The following is a 21,568-nucleotide window of genomic DNA, read 5'->3' as shown; positions in this document are numbered from 1 at the left end:
GAAAATAGTCATATTTTGTTAAGTAAGGAATCCTAGTGAGTAAGGGTGTAGACAGGATATATTTTACATTAAATTTGGTACAAAAGCAATCTGAAAATGAAGCCAAAGTAATATGTAGATATTTTGTAAGTAATCTTTTCCTTCTACACAAGTATTTTAATACACGTGAATTCTTTTGTTACAGTCACTTCGTTGTCGGCCTGGAGCTGTCGGCACCAGTGGAGATTCCTTAAAAACGTACGCAAGGCGAGGCAAAGCTGGAGGCTTGAGACTTCTTAAAGGGAATTCAATTGGCCTCAACATGATGGGAAATAGTAAGAAACTGAGGTACTGCTTTTAGTTTTATGTTTGCTTATTTATTTGGTCATTGATACAAATCAATGCTAAATGAACAGTACTTGTAGTATATTTACATTATGTGCTGTGCATTTTAAGAAGCTATGCTGTTCTGTGCTTCTGAGCAGAGATAGAAAACTAGATTGTTAAGGTTTTTGCTTTTCCAAACTGTTGAAGAAGATTATTAGAGTTAGAGCAGTCACTGGCATACTTGTCAATGCCTTACCAGTGTTGTCTGCATATGCTATTGCTTCCTCTATACAGTGCTGACAGGTGGAAAAATATTTCTAGCATCCCCATCAAGAATTTCTTCTTTCCTTGACTGTGAATTGCCAAGATTAACTCGGTGTGCATTTTCTGTTTTCCTTACTGCAAGATACCCTTTGATTTAGAAGTCATGGACTGTTCCTTTAAAGGATTCAGAAATACATGCGCTCCTATAAAGTAGCTTGAGATTGCCACTTGCCTTTAAAGCTGACAGGAACAGTGTTTAAGCATTCAGTACTGTACTTGCTTGTCACTACTGTTCCTAGCTTGTAACAGACTAATGTCTTTATTTATTATGTAATAAAAAGTGGTACATATGTGTAACTTTCTCTGGGAGTGTTTCATATTGCTAAAGTGCACTCAATTTTATTACCTTTGCAGGAAGGAAAAGTTCATAAGATAGATGTAGTTGGGCCTGTTATTGGTTAATGGGACCATCTTAGCACTGAGTCACTTGATAAAATAAATCCTTGAAGTACTGTGTGATGTGTCCGCTCTCCTGCTATTCTCATCTTTGATCTGGGGGGTACAGAGAACAAATTCAGAATTGGCAGTCTGGACTGGTGGTCCATCAGTTACTTAGATGAAGTACAAGATGATCAGATACTTGAGATTTGTGAGCTGTTCATGGTGATTTTTATAATGAAGTTGAAGTCTCTTCTTTTTCTACTTTGTCTGTGGCATAGGTATTAAAAACCCTTCAGATCAGTGGGGCTTGGCTTGAATTATTATTACTGTGTGTCCTGGGTTCAGCAGTAGCAGTCATTTTTCTCAGTCTCAGTAGCTGGTGCAGTGCTGTGTTTTTGTCTTTCAGCCTGGGAACAACACTGGTAGCACCTATGTTTTTAGCTGTTGCTACTGTACTGTGGTACAGTATTCCCTGAAATTCAGGAAATGAGTGATAGGAAGAACGGATATGCAAGGACAGTGACAGCCCAAAAATTGTCATCTGTTATCTGGTTAAGCAAATCCAGTATGAAACCAACTTAACTGTAACAGTTTTGTTGTTGGGTTTTGTTTTAATCAGTCGTTCTTTAAATTGCTTTTTTTTTTTTTTTTTTGCTGGTTTTCAATAACTTGTATCAAAATTTCTCACATTATTAACTCCCTTACAGATTTTTTGTTTTGTAATATTTTGTAAAAAAATTACATAAGGAACGGCAGAATGAATGTAGTCTGTAGTTGTGTTCTGTGTTCCTGAAAATACCAGCATAAGGTTACTCTGTGCTTTGCCTTTTGAATCTGTGGTGTTAGGAAGTTCTTAGGATCAGCTGATAGAATGTGATGGTGTAACCTTTTTTTTCCTTGGAGCCTAGACTTTAAATGATGCTGTGGTTTCTGAGGTCATGTCAAGGAGAGATGTATATTGTTAATATATTGTGAGGTCATTGAGACTTCTAGAACACTTGTTCTTTCAAGGAATTATCTGACCATTATACCACCCTGGGTTTGGTGTTGTATGTTAATTTTCTTGAAACTGTGCTGAAACTTGCAAACCCAGATTTCAGTTTGGATGTGCCCATTTTGCAAATTGGTAGGACTTAATGATTCAATTTTCTGTTGGTTCTGTCTGTACTAGGTATGTTCTATTCAAAGAACAGGATTATAGAGCAGACTGTATTTTACGACTGTCCTACTTGGAAGCATATCTGACACCATGTGAACCATTTAAGTGTGCCATCTAGGACAGTCAGCTTTGACTCAGATGTGGTCACCCACCAAGCTACGATACTCTATTCAAATACCTACTGGAATTTCTAACTACTTGAGCATGAGGCAGAAGGCAGAGTGCTGTCTAACATTTTTTTTGTGTTCAGGGGCACAAGACGTAGAGTTTCTCAATCATGATAGCTTGACAGAGCTCAGACTCAACAAATAAAATGATAAAACGCGAGATAGGTGTGTTTATAGACTTAGTTGCTTGTTTAAACTCAAGTCTTCAGCAGTTGAGAAGGCATTCCTGCACTCTGCTTGTGTTTTCTAAGAAAAATGTCTGTTTTGAAGACATTAAATTGGAAGCCAGGGAGGATACCCTGAAGTATGTAGGACAAATAGCTGTCAGCTTTTTATTTCTCAGGTGACAACACTAAATAGAAAGTTGACTGCAAATAGTTTAGATGATGACTGACCAGCTGCAGTTGGATACTCTTGACCTAGAAGTAATGTAAGATGAGTGTGTTTACTTTCAAGAGGTTGGTGTGAGAACTGGATGCTATTGGTTTAGTTTTGAGGAAATCGAACTGTTAACTCAGAACATTTACGATGTTTCTAAACTTCATATTCTAGGAAAGAGTTTTACCATTTGGTTGGTTTTGATAATCTTGTTCTGGTATGTTCATGGTTAAGCTATGTCAGATCATAACAGTCATTTTATGACCAGTCAGAAATACTCTGAAAGCTCTAATATTGACTTATGATACTCAATATTAAGGCTTCCAAAAGGGTTTGTAGTGCTAAACTGAAAAAAGAAAAAAAATAAAAGGCAGGCTAGCAGTTTGCTCACTTTTATCTTTTGGGGGAATGTAAAGGAAGGATTAGCAATGGTTGATGTTTTTTGGGGGAATTTTGGTACTTCATTTTTTTTCATTGTTCATGACTGAATAAAAGCAAAACTTCTGTGGAATAATATTTCTGAGAAATACTATTAAGAAGACTTTTTCACATAATTTTATTTAGTGCAACTATAATTTCCAAGCAATTTTACAAGCAAAATTTAAACACATTATTTCCATAATTTGAAACATCGTCAAGATGCTCTCTGTAAAAAGTTGCCTGCTTTCTGAACATTTCAAATGTGGTATTGTGTGTCAGGTCACAGAAGTGTGGGGGATAATTTTTAGGGTCTAATAATCTTCCAAGGAGTGCTATATTATTGGTCTACCATATCTTTATATCAAGTCTTATTAGAGAGGATAATGGTAAGTAATCTTCTCTCCAGAATTACTTGTTTTACATAGTAATGAGATTAAAGTGTCAAAAGGCAAGAAATGAAGAAACCAAAGAAATGATAAAAAAGACTGGTGAATATGCTGTCTCTCTGCATAGTGCTTCTCAGATATTTGAGGACCCAAGAATCCTTAACTGTTTTTTTCTTTTCAAGATGCCTTGTGTTTCCATCATGAGCCATTTTACAACCATAAATTTGCTGTCGTTTCTCTCCGGTTTGAGTAGCTAGAGGAGGGAAATTCCAGAATGTGCAATCTGTTCACCTATGCCCTTTGTCATATTAAAGAAGTTAATACCATGTATTAATAAAATGAATTTTGGAAGTATAAATTATAATTTAATTAACTAGCCATAAAGTATGAATAAAATTATTTATAACATACAATATGTATTTTACATAGTATATAAAATATGCATTATACATAATTTTTTTAATCCTATATAAGTAATAATTTAAAAAGACAGTGTCTTTTTGCAGTGACAGGAGGAAAAGGAGAACTGGTTCACAGTGTATTAGATGGTGATAAAATTTAATACATCTTTGTCTCCTGGGGGTGGGGGGGGAATCATAATTGAATTGTGTATATTCTTATTTGTCTATTTTAGTCTAGGATTGAATGCTTTTATGCCTTCAAAAGACCATAACAAGTTGAATTACTGATTCAGAAATACTTTGTTGATATTTGGGTTTGTATGGCTGGTGTTATAAAAGCAAAACACCAAAACATTTAGTTAAGACCATGTACAAATGCGCCAGAGTCCTTTTGTCTTTTTCTTAAATCATTTTTCTGTATGTTTGCAGTGAAAATGCTCAGAATGTGTCTTGTCCTGTAACTGTGGTACATGGTAGACGTTTTCACCATGCACATGCACAGACAGCGGTAGTAAAAACAGCAGCCCAAAGGTAAGGCTAAGTACATTTGTTTCTCCAGATGTTCCTAGTGCCAGAAATCGTCTCTGGTTTTTCATGTAATAGTTTTCCTTATGCTGTAAAGTGTTTTAAGGAAATATGAGTAATTACATGGTGTGTTCTTGATCACGAACTTTGATCTTAATTACTGAAGTTTCATAAGACCATTTAGGAGCTACTATTATTTAATCTCAGAATTTACTTATTTTAAGACACACCATGGCACATATTCAGTAGGAGAGCACCTGCTAATATAAATATGTTTAGAAAATACTTTGAAGTAGACAGATGTAGTAGGCAGTAGAAGTTCACATAACTGACAATATGATCTTCAAATACTAATTCACAGCAACTCCAGTTTGTATATGATCCATCTAAAGTTTAAGTTATAGATCTGTTGATCATATGTAGTCTGTAAATACAGCATGAAACATATAAACTGGAGCTTCTAACAGAAGCAGGGTTTTTCATTTATATAAATAGTTGTTAGAATGACTGAGTGGGGAATCTTACTCAGCTATGCTGAATTAATTTAGTTGAAACCTTAGAACTACATCAGACTTCTATAAAGTGCAGGGGTTTATATTTTTTTACAGGCTTTTCACACTCATTGTGAGTGAAAAATACATGAGTGTTAGCTTTAAGGAATTTTCTTTCAAATTTTGCCCATTCAGAGCTCTCTTTATGAATTTCATGGATTTCTACAAGGCCATGAGCGCTTCATTGTGTCAGCATTTTGTAGCTTCCTTCCGCCCTCTTTTTTCCTCTCTGCTTTTTTAATGTAGACTTTTGAGGTGGGATCATATGTAGGCATTATCCTCTTTTTCGTCCCACTTCCCTCACTTTGATTTGCTATCTTCTGAAAAACAAAGCCCATATACTAATTTGGATGAAGTGATCAAAGTGTGTATTAGTCAGGCACTGAAGAAACAGACTAAAAAATGGATGTTGCAGTCCTATCCCTGAGAACCTACACTATTGTTGCATCCTTCTATTTCAAACTGGACTGTCATCTAAACAGAAAAATAGCATGTACGTTTTCTTTCCGTTAGTAATAGCAGATGCAGTAGTAGGGATCTCCCTGTTCTTTACATTTCTTCCCATCGCTGCAAGGCAGGGATGACTAAGGAGGCTTTGCAGAGCTTTTCCCACAAATTAAACGGAAAGAAGAGGTTTACCTTGCCAGTGTAGTTTGGACTGAACCAGATGTGCTCTTTTCTTCTTACATACAGTCCTTTTCAGAATATTTTTGTTCAGCGTTGTTTGAGGGAAGCATGGGGCATCTGGAAGCACCCATACTCTTTCATTTTCTTTTTTTTATTTTATTTGATAATTGTAAGGGATAAAATCTTGATCTGTAGTGCTAACTAAAATGGTTTGAAGTGAGCAAAATAAAGCAAGACTGCTCTTTACTGCATCTCTGAATGTTGACCCTAATAATGTTAGTGCATTTGATTAAGTTTTGTTGTGAGATGGTTCTTTGAAACAGCTGGTCAACATGGGTTCATCTTGTGTAGTTAAGTGCTGTAGGCTTCTTCAGCATGCAAGAGAGTCTGCTCTGGAGAGTCTTAATTTTGAGGGTATGCTAGACTTGCCTGTTTGCCTGTCTCACCTATGGGACTTGCTTCTTTGTAAGCCTACAATGTAATGTGCAAACAAAACCCACAAGCAGCAACTCCATGTGACATGCAGAAGAAACACTAATGCATAATATAGGTAAGCTGAATACTGCATGAAGTAATTGGATACTAGTCATCCTGAATATTTCTAAATATGTTTTCTTCTAGGGTTCTTATTGTAGTTCATTTACATTAACAACAGACAATTAAGTAAGAATATTTATGGAGTTTCAAAGGCAGGAAATAGTCATAACAATTCCAAGCAATGCTTTGCTACTGGAGGATGTCAGAACCAGCATGATCTAATTGACTGAGGGTTAGCTTTACAGCGGAACTGTGGAAAGGATATTTAATTCCAGTATCTTTTGCCAGTTGACTCAGTTGACTACTTTTTAAAGGCTTCTAAATCTGTTTCTGAGGTAGAGGTTTGAAAATTAATAGAACATGGTCTCCTGTAATATTGTTGGGTTTGGGGTTTTTTTTTTAATTAAAAAAGAAGGATACTTGGTATGGAAAATACAGATTTATTAATGAGAAGACAGTAGTTGTTAGGAAAAAATAAGTAAAATAGGACTATTGAAAACTGTTCATAACACAAAATTCCAGTGTATATGAAGTGGGTATGTATTTCTTTGGTTGTAGTTATGCGTGATTTTTTCTTTGCTTGCTAATTTTTACTGACACCTTACATAGTAGTGAGTTTAAAAGTAAATTCTGGTTATGTCTTCTCAGAGAGGACTATATGCAGGAAATGTGGGATGCAGACCATGAGTAAAATTTTAGGTATACACCAAGATAAGTAAGATTAGACAATCAGACACAAGACAAAGTAAAGCTGGTAGCATGGAAATTGAGTTCTAAGGTGTTGAGGTTTTTTCCTATATGAATTTACAAGCAACACAAAGACGTGTTATTTTACATTGATTGCATTTATAAAATTGTTTTAAGGTATGGTGATCAGAAACAACGTGGGGAAAATAGTTTTAACTAACCTAATATATTGTTCCTAAATCTGTAGTGGATTATTGAATGAATAACTGAAAATAAAACCATGATTAAATTAGCTCTGAGCAGATTGACTCTCTGGCACTACCATTACAGATTCTGTTATTTATACTGGGTTCTTTGTGTGGCGATGGTGTCACGCAGGGCAGACTAATTATGAAACTCAGTCATAATCTCTGTCAAGTTGAATTTGGAGCTTGTGATGTGTCCTGTATTTCTCAGCTCTTCAGCTTTTTGCATATGCATGTTAATTATTAAATTTTGTCTGAGTATCTGTTGTACTTATACTTAAAATATAAGCTTCTGGTAAACAAAATCTGGCATTTCAAAATAATATTTTGATAAATATTATTCATGGTTTTCTAATGCAGTCTGGAGGTGACGTTAAAACCTGTTCACTTCTGATACAATGGATTTTCAGATATGGCTTGGCCTAGTGTTGTAGTTGGTTCAGACTATTTTGCTTCATTTAATGGATGCATAGTTTTTTCTTATTATGTTAATTTACTGTTCTCTAAGACTTGGCACTGGAATGGCATGTATGTACAACATGTTTAAGACACCTTATACGTGAGCCGCATGAAGCAATTTGTAGGGACACTGCTTGTTATAATTCCTGGGTCTGTCCAGGATTCTCATTTCTTAAAGTTTCTGAGATGTAAGAATTTTTTAAAATGCATTATATTAATGTGGGATTGTTAAAATGCATTATATTAATGTGGGATTTTAAAACAAGCAAGTGAGGAATCTAATGTAATGAAAATGCACAGTATCGGGCATTCTGGAATTTTTTCCTGCTGTTAGTTTTTTTAGCATTAAAATTTACAGTTCTCAACAGTGTGACTCTTTACAGCACCTGTAAACAGTTAATCCAAGTTACATATTAACTGTGCCAAGGATACAAAGATACTGGATCTGGCTCCATCTGGACATGGTTTGGATCAGAGGGGATTTATAAACTCAGATGTGACCTGCAAAAAACCACAGTGTTTTTTGTTTGTAAAGGCTAGCTCCAGTTGGAAGCAATTTTTTGACATTTTCATGCAGCTTTAGCTGATCACCCTCATCTCAGTCGAAGTTGCAGTGGTCACATTCAGTTTTGAATTCCTTTCACTTTCTTCCCAGAGCACCATGGAGATTAAATACGTTTTTATACTGCACTCTGTAGGACTATCAGGATTACCTTCTTACGTGGTCTGCTTTCAGTATTGTTGTTCCTTTGGGTAACAAAGTGTTTGCCCTATTCTTATGAGTGTTCTGTTTGTGAAAAAGAAAGGAGAATGCATTTATATTACCCTGTAATATCGTTATGCTGTTTAATTTGACTGCAGTAAAGCAGGAAACAGTTTGAATTTGTTCTTTTTTAGGATACTGTTAGTGTAATGCATATATGACAGAAGTTTGTTAGGTTTTTGATATTTGGGAGGAACAGACACATAGATTAAAAGCTCACAGCATTCTGCACTGCAATTTTCGAAAATGCAGGAGAGATAACGACAGTGTTCTCAAGTTGCCTTTGTGCTGTGCTTAGTTAAATCTATTTTTATCTTGGGCTTGGTATACAAAGGACCTGAGTTATGAGTATCAGCTCTGTGCACTGATGTTAATGGAGACGCTTCTGAAACTAGTAGCCCTAATTCTTTAATATATTTAGAGGTTCTTCTTAGCCAAAACCTTTGCAGGAGCCTGGTTGCTTCTGTTCATCTTTCTCTGTCCAGTAGCTGATTGCATGTGGTCTCCTAACTGTTTAAGTAGTGCTTTCTGTTTTGGTTTTTTTGTTTGTTTGTTTGTTTGTTTTCTCTTAACTGAAACGCTTAAATATTTTTATCATGTTTTGCATGGTAATCAGGGGTTGAAATTGAGGCTTGATCTTAATTCAAGTGTTAGGATTCTGTCATGTCAGGTTCTACATTGCAGTAAGTTATGTGAAATTGCCAGGTTGAATTTGGAATTAATCAAATTTTACATGTTGAAATATAGGCAAGACAGTGTTCTATTTGGACCATTGCTGTCTGTGAAGTAACATTTAGTTTTGTGTTTATAACTACTGTTACAAAAATGCTATGAAAAATAGTAATGCTCATTTGAAAACGAGTCAAGTGAGCACAAGAGACAATGAAACAGTTATAGTTTATATTGAATAACTTTTGAATTTAGTGATGTGCAACACATGTGGGGCTTTGCATCTTATGTTTTTTTTTCTTTTTTCATATTTTAAGCAGTCTGGATCGAAAGGAAAGGTAAGCTTACTGTTGATGAAATGAGCATGGCAATGAGCATTAAGAAAAATAACTGATTGAGTGATTTATAATTCTAGTTAAAGAATATTCAATCCAGTCAGTCATATCTGCTCATGTGTGATAGGGGTTGGTTGTTTTTGTTCTGTTTTTGTGATTCACTTACTCCTTTTTACCAAACAAGGATCTTTACATGCATCTCTAAATGCTATGTTAACATGAACTTTGGGTACATTTCCACTGGTAATTTACCTATTTATTTAACCAATGTAAAAACAGGTAAATTTTAACTTTCTCCAGAATTTAAGGATTTGCTAATTCTTTTCATATCCTTTTTGCAATAGAATGGTTCTGAAGCCTGTCGCATTAGGGTGCTTAACAGCTTTCAGTCTGTCATCTTAGCTTGGTTTGAATAGCATTGAAAGTTTTTATTGGGTTACTGTGTACATTCTGTTCATGACTTGTATGTGTTAAAGTAGTTAACAGAAAATGTATAGCAAAACCAGGCGTACTGGTTTTTCATTGCTCATTTCAGGCTCATTTCTCTCACATTTTGCTTCTGTTTTATTGCTGTTAATATTTCATTAGCAATAGGAAATATATTTGGTTTTGTTCCTATATAGTTTAAACTTGCATATTAGTGGAAATGTTGTTGATAGTAATGAATTCATTGAGGTATTATAAATATTCTGTCTGTGTAGGTGGTTTTGATAGTATGTACTAGGTATCATGTTGAATTGTTTAAACAGTGTATATAATGTTTAACCAATAAGGATATAAATAATGCAGAAATATCATGTAGCTCTGTTCTTTGTGAATTCAGGATTTTCTAGATTAAGTAGTAAAATCGAGCCTTTCTGCTTTACTGCCTTTTGTTATTTCTTAAAAGAAATCTCAGGTATATTTACCAGTTAGTGTTGGCCCTCTAAGGGATTTGATCGTGTTTTTGCTACCTGGGCTTTACGTACTTCTTCCCATTCAAACTTGTGCTGCATTTATGTTATCAGTTGTCCATTCAGCAGTTAATGTTTTTAATTTGTCAGTGAATATCATGAAAGAATAGGGCTGAGTTCCATGCTGATGATCTTTATTTTCCCTTGGGAGCACCTGTTGCTTTTCAGTCCAGTACTACTGGATATGTTCATTTTTCCCCTCTCTCCTTTTTTTGCTGTCCTAGTGGGGGAATGTGATTTAGGCAGAAGGTCCTAAATTTAGTTTTAACCATTGCCATCATGGTAAGTGCAGTTGCAGCTCCTGACTTTCTGGGCCAGATGGGGCTACTTATCTGTGTACTAAAACCCCAAATCTCTGTGCTGCTGCTGCTTCTCTCTTTCAGCTTTTGGCTGTTGTACTCTGCTTTTCCTACAGGGCATGCTGAAGAAAAATCTCACCTCAGCAGCTTGATGCTTCCTATCTTACCATGCTTTACTCTGTTTTTGTGTAGTGATGGAGAAACCAGCAGCTTGGCTGTGATGTTATAATTCCAAATAATAGTATACAGAGGCATAGTGGGGGAAAGCTGAATGAGGCAGACTGAGGGAAAGCTGAGTAAGGCAGCCTCTCTCAAATTGACGGTACCAGACTGTGGGTAGTTTTGAAAGCTCTGTTCTAAGACAGCACTGTATCCTAAATTCCCAGATACAGTGTTTTTTTTACATTCATTCCTTTCTGGCACAGATGGAAATTACCATCCCTCTGTGTCATGCTCACAACCCCTCAGCGCACACACCCCACCCCCCCTTTTTCTTTTTAGATAGAGAATACCTTTTAAGATGAAAATTTCGTTTTGGCTGGAGAGTGTCACAGAGGTCTGTGTACTGGCCCATTGTGAAGATAATTAAGGTCCAATTCCATCAGTATAGGAATAAGGCAATAATTTTCAATATGTGCTGAAGATACTAAATCGGTGACACAATTCTGTTTGGGCAAAACATGTTTAATGAAGAATGCCATACCATTTAGCTGTTAAGATGTGTCAAAAGTTCAGGATTCTCCACAGTCCAGACTGCCCTGGTATTTTTGTCATGTCTGCTGGAGGAAGAGCCTGACATGTCTTGGTACTGTAATTAATGTTTTGCGGTTTGATGCTTTGCTACTTCTTGAGATTGCTTTTATCAAATACTGGTCCACCTCCCTTGTACTTAAGGTATTAAAAGCAGAACTGCTTATAATGGATGAGATGAGATGCCTAAAATGATTTAATCTCGGAGCATGAAACCTTGTTCTTCAAGCAAAATCTAAATTGCATAAATATTTCTGGGAAACCTAACAGGCAAAAAAAAAAAAAAGTATATTTTTAATATTTGGTAGGATGATAAGAACAAAGATCAGTATTATATTTCGTGTGGGTTTTTTCTGTTAAACACAGTATGCAGAGAGTCTTGCATCTTAATTTGTTTGGCTGTTTGATCCCGCATTTATGTATTCTGAAATGGATTTAACAGCAAGAAGGCATTTGTTTGGAAGTGCTGTCTGTTTGTTTTGTTTTTTTTAATTCTCTGATAAGATTTTTTTTTCTTTTCCAAATAGTCTTTAAAGATAGGTGTCATGTTTAAGAAAAAAACAACTATAGAGTTTCCATTCCATCCCGTTTCTGCACTCACGATTAAACCACTCAGCGTACTAAGTACTTAGTAAAGTAGAAGGTATTAATGGATCTGCAGCTGTTCAAATGTCAGTGAACATTGTGCTGAGAAGGAGAGCCTTCATTTTGTCATCTGTAAAAACTTTGTGGTGCTGGGCACTGCTCTGTGCTCTTTATGGTTTTGTGTGGGTTTTTCAGGATAGGAAACTAGTAGGAGGTACTTCAGGTTGCTGCCCTTTTGTAGGAGGGCTGTCCCTATCTCCAAGAAAGCATTTTTTTTCAGATGAAATCTCCAGTTAAATAATCTTAAAAGAAGTTGTCTTTGCTTTTGTTTCTAATCCAGAGCAACTTCAAACCTGACCTTAAATTGCTGACCAAGTTAAACTGTTGGAAAGCCTCAGTTGACTTGGAGCTGTTTTTTGTAACATTCGTTTGGGGTGTTACTGGTTCATTGTGAGCATACGAGTGAAAGCATATTGTGGGAGAAGAAAGATACTCAGTTTATGCTAGCACTTGTGTATTCTTGCAAGTGTTTTGCTATTTAGTAAGTATCAGTAAGTCTATATTGCTAACACAAAATTCAGACAAGGTTAAATAAGGCTCCTGTATTCTGATTTATTGCCAGAAATTTTTTTAGCGATATATGGTAAGCAAATTACCATCTTAAAACAATAAATCCATGTCGCGTGTTAAAAATGTAACACAAACCTGTACGATTTTTAGAAGAACAGTAACTTTAAAATGTCCAGACACCTTCAATTGTCAAACTCATTTTTAAAAGATACTTTAGTATTCTAAATCTCCATACTGTTTTCATTGCTTTCAATTAAATGTCAAGTAGTTGCAATATTTTTTTACCATAAATACTGATTAAATGGTTTCTATTTAAAATGTTTTACAGAAAATACTTTTTCAAACAGTGGTTATGTTCAAAACAAGACAATGTTATTAAATACTACTGGGAGATAATTATAACATGTCAGAAAACAGCTCACACATCCTTACTGCAAAGTTTATGTATTTTTAAATCTCCTATAATGGTGTTACAGGGTTTTTTCTACCCTTTAGAATGTTTATCATTGGTTTTGATAGTAACAGCTTCTCACTATGTAGGGCTTAATCTGAGCTCTGCCTTACATTTCCGCAATTTCTGCCTTTAAAGTAATCCCTTGTGATTTATTTTTTTTAAAAAGAAAATGTTGCAAAAAGTCATATACTTTTTTAACAAATATTCATGTTAAGCCTCTGATTTTGGTTCAGGTATTTGTGTGTGCAGAAGAAATATCTTTCTGGGGAGCAGGGTTGTTTCAGAAACACATTTGACACAATCAGTAACAAATAAATTACTTAATCTGTCATCTGTGATGTGTTTGTGGGCATTCAGGGTTAAATACTGTGAGGTCTCTACATTCTGTGTTGCAATCCGACCGGGCTTATTTCTCAGTCTTTCTTTCTGTCCAAGTTTTCCTTCATGCTGCAGCCTCTCAAGACGGTAAAACTTGTTTGTGTTTAGGTGAAGTATCCCAAAGAGCATTGTAGGTTAATCTTGTTTGTACAAACAGGGAAAACCCTGAGAAATACTGCCTATGAATGCAGAAAATTCAAAGACTTTATAATTTGATGTATTGGGAAATGCTGTGCTGAAAGAAGTAAAAACTTATGCCTACTGCTGAAGTTTGCTTCAGTTAGAGCCAAATTTTTGTCAGGTGGGTCATCAAAATTTAGCTGTTAGTTTGAGATGTTACTGCCTTCAGCTGTTTGCTTTATCCCCTTGCTGTTGATTAAGGTGCTTGTAAATCAGAAGTAGCAGTATGGGATGTGTGTGACCCATTTGCAGCCCGTTGTTCTGGCTTAACTTGCCAGTGGGAACAGTTTCTGCTGAAGTTGCTGGCAAGGCCTCCTGTGTTTCAGGTGTGTGCCATCTTCTGTTATAACAGAAACCATAATCAGCTGCAGAGCAGGGTAAGAGAGCTGAGAGGGAATTGCTACAAACAGTAGGTGAGATGCAATGAGCTTCAGGAGTCTTAATTTGGGAACAGCCAATTTGACACACTTGTTCATAAACTTAAAATATCTTTCCGGAGAGTCAAATCTTCCTATAACTTTTTTTCACAATTTTCACAAAAAATGTGGTATGTATATTACCCAAGTTATACCAACAAAACTTTTATCATCCACTAGTTTGTCTATGGTTTTATATTTTCAAAGCAAATATACAGGAACTGTCTCTTCTCCCATGTTCTTTTACATTTTTGGCCACAACAGTTCTTGATATCAGATCTCTTTCCTCTGTTTTGCATCTTCTCTTCCTGTTTTTTTAATTGTGGAACTTGTGGAATCCACTTTAATATTAAAATAATAGTTGTTTCTGTTTTTTGTATTTTAAAAGTATCTATCATGTGCTTAATGAGTGAGGAGGAGGAGATGCAGGCTTTAACCTTAGAAGACTTGGGTCTGAAAGTGAGAGATTCCTGAACTATTGATTACAATCAAAAGGGATTTAGATCACAAACACTTCTAAGTCCTTTACAGTAGCTGTTCCTAAGGTTCTGATCATACTTAAGTATACAAATAGCATGTAAGAGGAGAAGTTATTCGTAGCTTTAAAGATACGTTTCAGGTTTATTTTGTCCGTGTATAATTGTTGCCGAATTTTAATGGTGTCTGTCAAAAGAACAACTGTGTAATTCATTTTCCAGAAAAGAATACCCCCCTCAGCTTCAGAAGGTAGAAGCAGACCACATTAGGTTGCCACGGTCTCAGAGAATGGGTAAGTTATGTTTAGAGCGCTCATTTCTTTTAAGCAGAATAGGTTGGTGGGGTTTTTTTGCTTTGGGACTGTGTGTTACCAAACTTTGTGTAACCTTTAGTATACCTATTTGTATCCTTATATCATGTTATTCTAGACTTATACAATTTTGTGCATGAAGGAGGATTTTGCCCTTTTTGACTTATTTCTGCAACCTATTCAGTCATGTTATAATGAATTTTAAGTTAGCTTCAGTTATTTTAGAAACAACTAAATTGGGAAATTCAAAATCAAAGAGTTGCTGGAGATGGAACAGACCTCTGGAGATCATCTAATGTGAGCCCAAGCCCCCAGCTTGTTCTTGAATTATGGACAAGGAACTCCTGTAGCACTGTTAATATGTGCAAAATGTGCCATTCACGGTTAATAACATTTGGTATCAAGTATATTCATGCACTGAGTTAGTGAGTAGAAGAGTTGGCATCAGCACTGCTCTGTACCTCTACTGAAGTATGCTTTTTTTTATCATTGGTTGGGGACTGTTTGCGGTGAGACAAGGGAGAAAATACCATTTGCTTTGAGGTATGGGAATTGTGAAATTGGAAGAGAAAAATTGCTGTGTTTGATTGAGCTTTGTCAGTGCGGGTACAGATAGAATCTGTAAACTTGCTGTTCAGCTGCTTTAGCCATCTGCATTGGCCAATTACGCTTCTGTGCCTTTTCAGGTTAATGTTAAGTAGAAAATCTCACTCTGTACATTGTTAATTTATGGGTTTCTGGGTTCCTGTACTCTTCCAGTATTTAAATGAATGCCCCAGTATGAAACAGAATATGGCAGTATAGTTGACTGTACTGCTGAGTCTCTGTGTTGAAGGAATAAATCCTAACTGCATACATTTTCAATTATTCTAAGTGCATCCACCAGCAGTCCTTTAGTGGAAATTACCACCAGCATAATCCAGCAGATCCCCTTCTGCTTTCAGTAGCAGATGTAGATTTTAAAGTCCAAAGTCTCCTCCAAAGATACTGAGCTACAAATTGTCACCAAGAGAAACTGAAATAGTATTAATAAACCAACATTACTTCAGGGATTTTTTTTTAGTTTATACAACAAAATTGTGAGACACTTGAAGCAGTGTTGTTTGTTGGATGTTTAAAAATGTGTCTATTTGTAATTCAAGTTAGTATATGTTAAAAATTAAGTTGATCATAATTTTAAAAGCATATAAGTAAGCATTTTTTGTTAACATTTTTGCATTTTTTTCCCTCCTAGACAGTATAATGGAAAACAGAGAAGAGTCAGAATCAGAATCAGAACCTGAAATTAAGAGAAAGGTGCAACAGAAACGTCACTGCAATTCATATCAATCTGACTTCAATCTATCTTCTGCTACAAAAAAATGCTTAACTCAGTTAAAGGTGGGTTAGATTTTAAAAACATGTAAATTAGGTTTTTAAAAACACGTAAAGTATGATGGAGATATTTAAGTGTGTATATTGATACTAGCTATGAAAGACTTTTTTTCTTATTTTAAACAAACAAGCTGCACTGGAAAGCAAAAGAACCTGTGTTTAAATTGATTGGCTGATCGGTAAACCAGCAACTGATAATTTTGATTTCCTGTCTGAAATGGAGAACTGATTTTAGTCTTTGACACATGTTGGTGTCTTTGACATCTTTAGTGTCAAGATTTTCTGTACTGATAACAATAAAGATAGAGGTACTGCTTTCCTTCCCAGTGAAACTAGCACAGGTATCCAAATGGCATTCCCTGGTCTGGATGCAACCAACCAGGATGTTTTGTCTGGAACTTTTTTGAACATCAAATATACGATATTCTGAAAATTCCTATAAGGCTTTCTGTATTTGTTACCATCTTCCCAGGTTACTACGGAAGATTCATAATGCCTACACACAGGTCACACTGCATGTCTACGAAAGCAAAGCTTCCTGTAAGGAGATCTTGGTTAAAAAGAAATTAAAATATAACAGTAGATCTTTGATTATTGTATATAATCAGCTTGTGTTTGCTCCTGTGTATTAGAAACCAAGTCTGATTGTATTTCTTTGTTAGGATAAAACACTTAGTGGTACTCTTACACATTTCCATTACATATTTAGTTAATTAATATCATGTTATTTGGAAATTCTAGTAGCTGAACACAAACCACAACAATATGATATCTATATAGATATGAACTATATAAGGTAAGAAATGAAATAACAAAGCAGTTAGAAGCAACAGACATTATAGTTCTGTGGAGTTTGTATTAAGCATTACATTGATAACTCCATTTATGTTTGTTTGAGAAAGTAAAATATTCTGCGCAGCCTAACTTCTGTCTGGTAAGGGACAAAAGAAGAAATCAATCTTCTAGATTGAAATGAGAATTAAAGAAAACAATTTAAAAATAAATGGAGCATAAAAATCCACCAAAACTAAAAAACAAGAGTCTGAAGATCTAACAAATGTCATCTTTATGTCTTCCTTATAATTTATGTGAATTAGCATGAGAGGAAGGAGGGCAGCCCCATCATTTGCTGGCTGGACCAGTATAGGCCATTTGCAGTAACTCCTAGCTCTAACTTGAAAACTCTGTTTAGATGTTGGAACAAGGTGTGCTTTGAGTAGGCTCCTTACTGTTACGAAGCCAGAACTGCTTCCTTGATGATATACATGTGGAAAATGAGGCCGCAGTTGCATGTAGAAGCATCAACAGCTTCATGTCCTTGAGCTAGGTTGCATGTAGCTGACCACATTGCTACAACAAGCTGTTCTCTGTCTCCCTGATAAAAAAGTGTCAGACTAGATTACATTGTTCCAGGGGCATGATTTAATTTGCAAAGCCGTCAGACAGACTGCATTTGTAAGCAGTATTTAACAATTACATCTGGTACTTTTTCCCATGCGTATCTTAGAAGTCTGTAAATTTGAGAACACCAGCAGCCGTGAATGGAAACCAGTTACTTTTTTTCAGACCCTAAAGCTGAGTGCCTGTGGTAAAGCTGTCCAGCAGTAAGCTGAAGGAAAGTGACCCCCCATATTTTTTGCATAATGTATTACGACATTTTAAGAAGGGATTGATAATATTTGTGAGGTTACGTCATCATTAAACGGTTTATTTCAATTTCCACTGACTCAGGAAATGTTTAAGTTGGTAATTAAATAAGTAGGATATGTCCTTACTGTATTCGCTGTGCTCCCAGCCATCTACCAGTGGCCACTGCTGAAAGTGCAGCACAGGGATAGGTGAACCTTTACTTCAGTCCCATGGGGTAGTTATGATCCCATAAGACTGTGTAGTTTGAGGATACACCTTCTGGATATAGAACAGATCTTGCTGTGACTGAATTCACTAGCACAACTCTCTTTTTGTCAGGAACCGTATGCATTTTCATGAGCCATGAGTTGTCTTAAGTGTGCACAAGATTGATTGGAGGTTTATGGAACCTCTGAACAATTGGAAAGTGTTGGCTGTAGTTTTGTGCCAGCGGAGTTACAAACGTAACCAGCTGCTTGCCAGGCAATGCGCAAATGGTTTTCATCTTTCAGGCTCTAACAGGTTGCACTTTTTAATTGCTAAAAGTGCACATAATTTTTAAAGGAAAGAGGATTTTCTTCATCGTATGTGCTTACTAAAATAAAAGCTGAAAAACAACAAAAACTTTGGTTTCTGAAAACTTTAGATGTAGGGCAGAGTATTTTTATAGGACATATAGTGCTTGTGTTTTACAGCTTTCAAAGTTTAAAAAGATGCTGTATGATACAAGTTATATGGCATTCACATTTAGGTAGAACTGATCTATTTAAGTAGTCGTTTATGTTAAAGTCTAAAAAAGAATATGCTCCTCTTAATTAAACATTGCTACCCCTGCCATCAAGATGTAGGCTCTCAAACCGTGGAAAGGAAGTTGGTTTTAAGTTTCGGTTGTAGGGTTGAAAGAGAGGGGTGCATTTACTCTGTACTTAAGATCCTTCAGGTACAATTGGTAGCTTCTGTTGAATATTTTAGTGTCTGATTGAAATTCTTCAGTGCATGATTTTTGTAAAAACTACACCCTGTAACCGAGCACTGAGGCACGACAGTGGTTTTCATGTTACTTACAATCTCATCTCACTGCTCAGGTTTTAAAGGCTGAAGGTCTGATACATTTTATACAGAGGGCTTTGGGGCTTTTTTTTTTGCATCTGCTTTGTTATGGTATATGTAGCTTTTATTAAACTGCAGAAAAAATATGTACTCCTTATATGACTTGACATTTGTTTGGGGTTTTCTTAAATGATTGAAGATCCCACACCAAAGGAAGTCTTCGTTATTGGATAACTGTTTGTTCATGACTGGGAGTGATGGCTGCGTTTTGGAAAATCATGCCTTTGCCATGGTAGGATACATTGTCCATATTTTCAGTTGCGGCCCCTGCTTTGCTCTTGAAAGCCTGGAGAACTCCTCCTCGAGTCCTGTTTTATTTTCTGAGAAAACTCTAGAGCAGTGTATTTCTCATTTCCACACACCCTCCCTCCTGGCTTTTGGTTGTTTTTTTTTCTTAGAGGAGTGATTTTTCTACATGTTTTGCCAGGCTGTTATCCTGGGAGGATAAATTAACTTCATGACCTGGGACATTGCTTCTAGTCCTCTTTAGCATTGCTGCATGGATTCTTCGGTTATTTTTGTCAAATGAAACTTTTTTTACAGATATGGTATAGCTGGACCTTCCTGCTGGTGGATATGTGTACCTGAACAGTGTGCAACCTTTTACATATGGGAAGACAAAAGGCAAGAAGGAAAATTTGAGTTGTCCAGCATTAGTTGCTTTTAAAAAATTGTCACAAATTACATTTGTTCCTGTTAAACATTTTTCATTCTCTTAAATGCTAATATAGTGTTGTCAGTCTTCATTCTGAACAGAAATTAAATGCAAAATTTGAAAATGTTATCACTGTACTTACCCAGGTACTGATTCTGTGTATGTTTTTCTCTAGCTTTTGGAACAAATCGATTATTCTACTAATTGTCCAAATTGTGGACGGGCGAATGAAAAGCAGACCAAATGCCGACATTGTGAAAGTGCTTCTCTGCAAAGAGTATCCAGACAAACTGTGTCATTAAGTGAATCTGTGGGACCTTTATCACGTTCTTCAATACATCAGAATTCAACAGGGCAAAAATCTTCAGGTACAGGGTTCAGCACAAAGAAGTTTTATAGTTCTACTGTTGGGAAGGGTCCAACAGATATTCTACTGAGTAGTGAAGTTGTAGGACATTCTATGTTGCGGCAGAATGGAAAAGTTGGTCTTATAACTGGGACAAAAAATCCTAAAATTACAGGAAGCTTAAGACAGAGGAGTACAAGGCCATCTGAACTAAACGATCCAAGTAAGTATCTTTTTATGACTGTAGTCATAAACTGGAAACCCTAGATACTGAGTCCTTGCAGGTTTATGTTACTGATTTTAGATGGAATTGTTTTGTGGATGTGTTCTTGGAAAGTGGGACAGACCTTTTTGTAATTTCTTTTTTATATACTGAGGTACTTTCCGAGGAAGATCTACATTGAGGAAAAGAAAAAAAAAATTATGGTTCTCTTTTGTTTTAAAAAAGACACTTTATAAGTTTTAAGAAAGCATTCTCAGCAGAATTCTATCATTCTCTGAAAGGGGCAGTCTTTGAGCCTTTATTTTATATTTTTCCCTCTTCCATAATTCATAAAATGTCATTTTTTTCTGCTTTCTCTGTGTAAATTCAAATTAATTTATAAGCAGGAAGGAACTGGAATTTGGGAACTTATGTTTCTAGTTCCATCCTTAGTTTACTAGACCATGTTGTCTTACTGATCTGAATAATTTTATAATTTCTCTTGTCAGTTTCTCTGAAGTTGTATTATTCGCTGTCAATGCTTGATTGCACCAAGAAATGTATGCCTTTGCTTATGTGAATAGAGGCAAATTAATGATATCCATTTCTTGTATAGTTAGTTGTGAGAAATAAAAAATGAGGGGGAGAGCACCTGTGAGTAGATTCCAAATAAACAGTAATAAAAGGATAATGATAAATGTGGACTTTTTTTGGCACTGCAGGACAATTACGTAAATTACTTTTAAGCTATTGCTTGAAATATCTGTTACAGAAAAATGTAGTGGTTGAGAATTTAATATTTTCTGTTTAGTTGTTTTGTCTAGTGATGATGATGAGGAGGAGGAGGATAGTGGCAGCACTAGGAGAATGGAAAGCATTTCACCTCGCCCTGCAGATTCAGCCCGCTCCTCCCCAGCTCCTTCTACAGGCAAGGTGGAAGCAGCATTAAAGGAAAACAGTTGTGGAATAGAACAGAGAATAGGTAGTATAACAACAGATACAGAAATTGCAGTCACACTACCAAGAAAAGCAAGAATGAAAGATCAGGTACTATTTAATGCTTTGTTTAAACAAAACAAAAATCAAATCATAAATGGAAAATGTAAAGCTTTGTTTTGCGTTGGCAGAAGTTGACTATATTTGAATGCTTTTATTATTTAGTAGCTCATCAAGTAGTAATCTCTGATTATGTAATATTGGAAACATGAAAATATGTCCATTGTATTTTTACAGATGTTCTTAATTTTAACGCAAGTGCTTCTGTGTTAAATGCATACTCTTTGAGACAGGGTGGGATATCTCTGTGAAACTCAAGGGCCTACATAGTTTGCAGAAGAATGGCAGGCTGTTGCCTGGTAAGACTTTGGACATACAAAGTTAAACACGAAAAGAGACACTGGGAACAATAGTGGCCCTTTAAAATCACAATACTTTGACAAAAGTCCCAATTAATATCGCTTATTTTGGGGATTTCATGGTGGGACTTTCGTTTTCTAGTTGAGTACCACTGCAAGAATTGAATAAACAAAGACACTTAGGTGCCATCAAAGGGGATAGCTT

General features: G+C 35.8%; 1 protein-coding gene across 7 annotated transcripts in view; it reads left to right on the top strand.

Annotated features, from left to right (window-relative positions):
• The window catches only part of SENP6 (SUMO specific peptidase 6), an 80,504-nt gene that overhangs the window by 30,356 nt on the left and 28,580 nt on the right, over window positions 1-21,568 (top strand). For 5 of the 7 annotated variants that reach the window (XM_061358401.1, XM_061358397.1, XM_061358398.1 and 2 more), the window contains 7 exons: window positions 185-327; window positions 4,352-4,453; window positions 9,303-9,323; window positions 14,604-14,674; window positions 15,927-16,072; window positions 19,636-20,029; window positions 20,820-21,055. In XM_061358401.1, coding sequence (XP_061214385.1) covers window positions 302-327; window positions 4,352-4,453; window positions 9,303-9,323; window positions 14,604-14,674; window positions 15,927-16,072; window positions 19,636-20,029; window positions 20,820-21,055 — 996 coding nt within the window. In that variant the 5' untranslated portion in view covers window positions 185-301. The remainder of the gene's footprint in view (window positions 1-184; window positions 328-4,351; window positions 4,454-9,302; window positions 9,324-14,603; window positions 14,675-15,926; window positions 16,073-19,635; window positions 20,030-20,819; window positions 21,056-21,568) is intronic. The other 2 variants (XM_061358399.1, XM_061358402.1) reach the window with 2 other exon arrangements.

This window comes from Neopsephotus bourkii, unplaced genomic scaffold (assembly GCF_033783945.1).
Source record: "Neopsephotus bourkii isolate Nb327-2 ecotype Australia unplaced genomic scaffold, CSIRO-AGI_Nbou_v1 NB_941, whole genome shotgun sequence".
NCBI classification, from domain to species: domain Eukaryota; kingdom Metazoa; phylum Chordata; class Aves; order Psittaciformes; family Psittacidae; genus Neopsephotus; species Neopsephotus bourkii.
The sequence above is the reverse complement of the archived record's forward strand: the minus strand, read 5'-3'. Positions and strand labels throughout refer to the sequence as shown.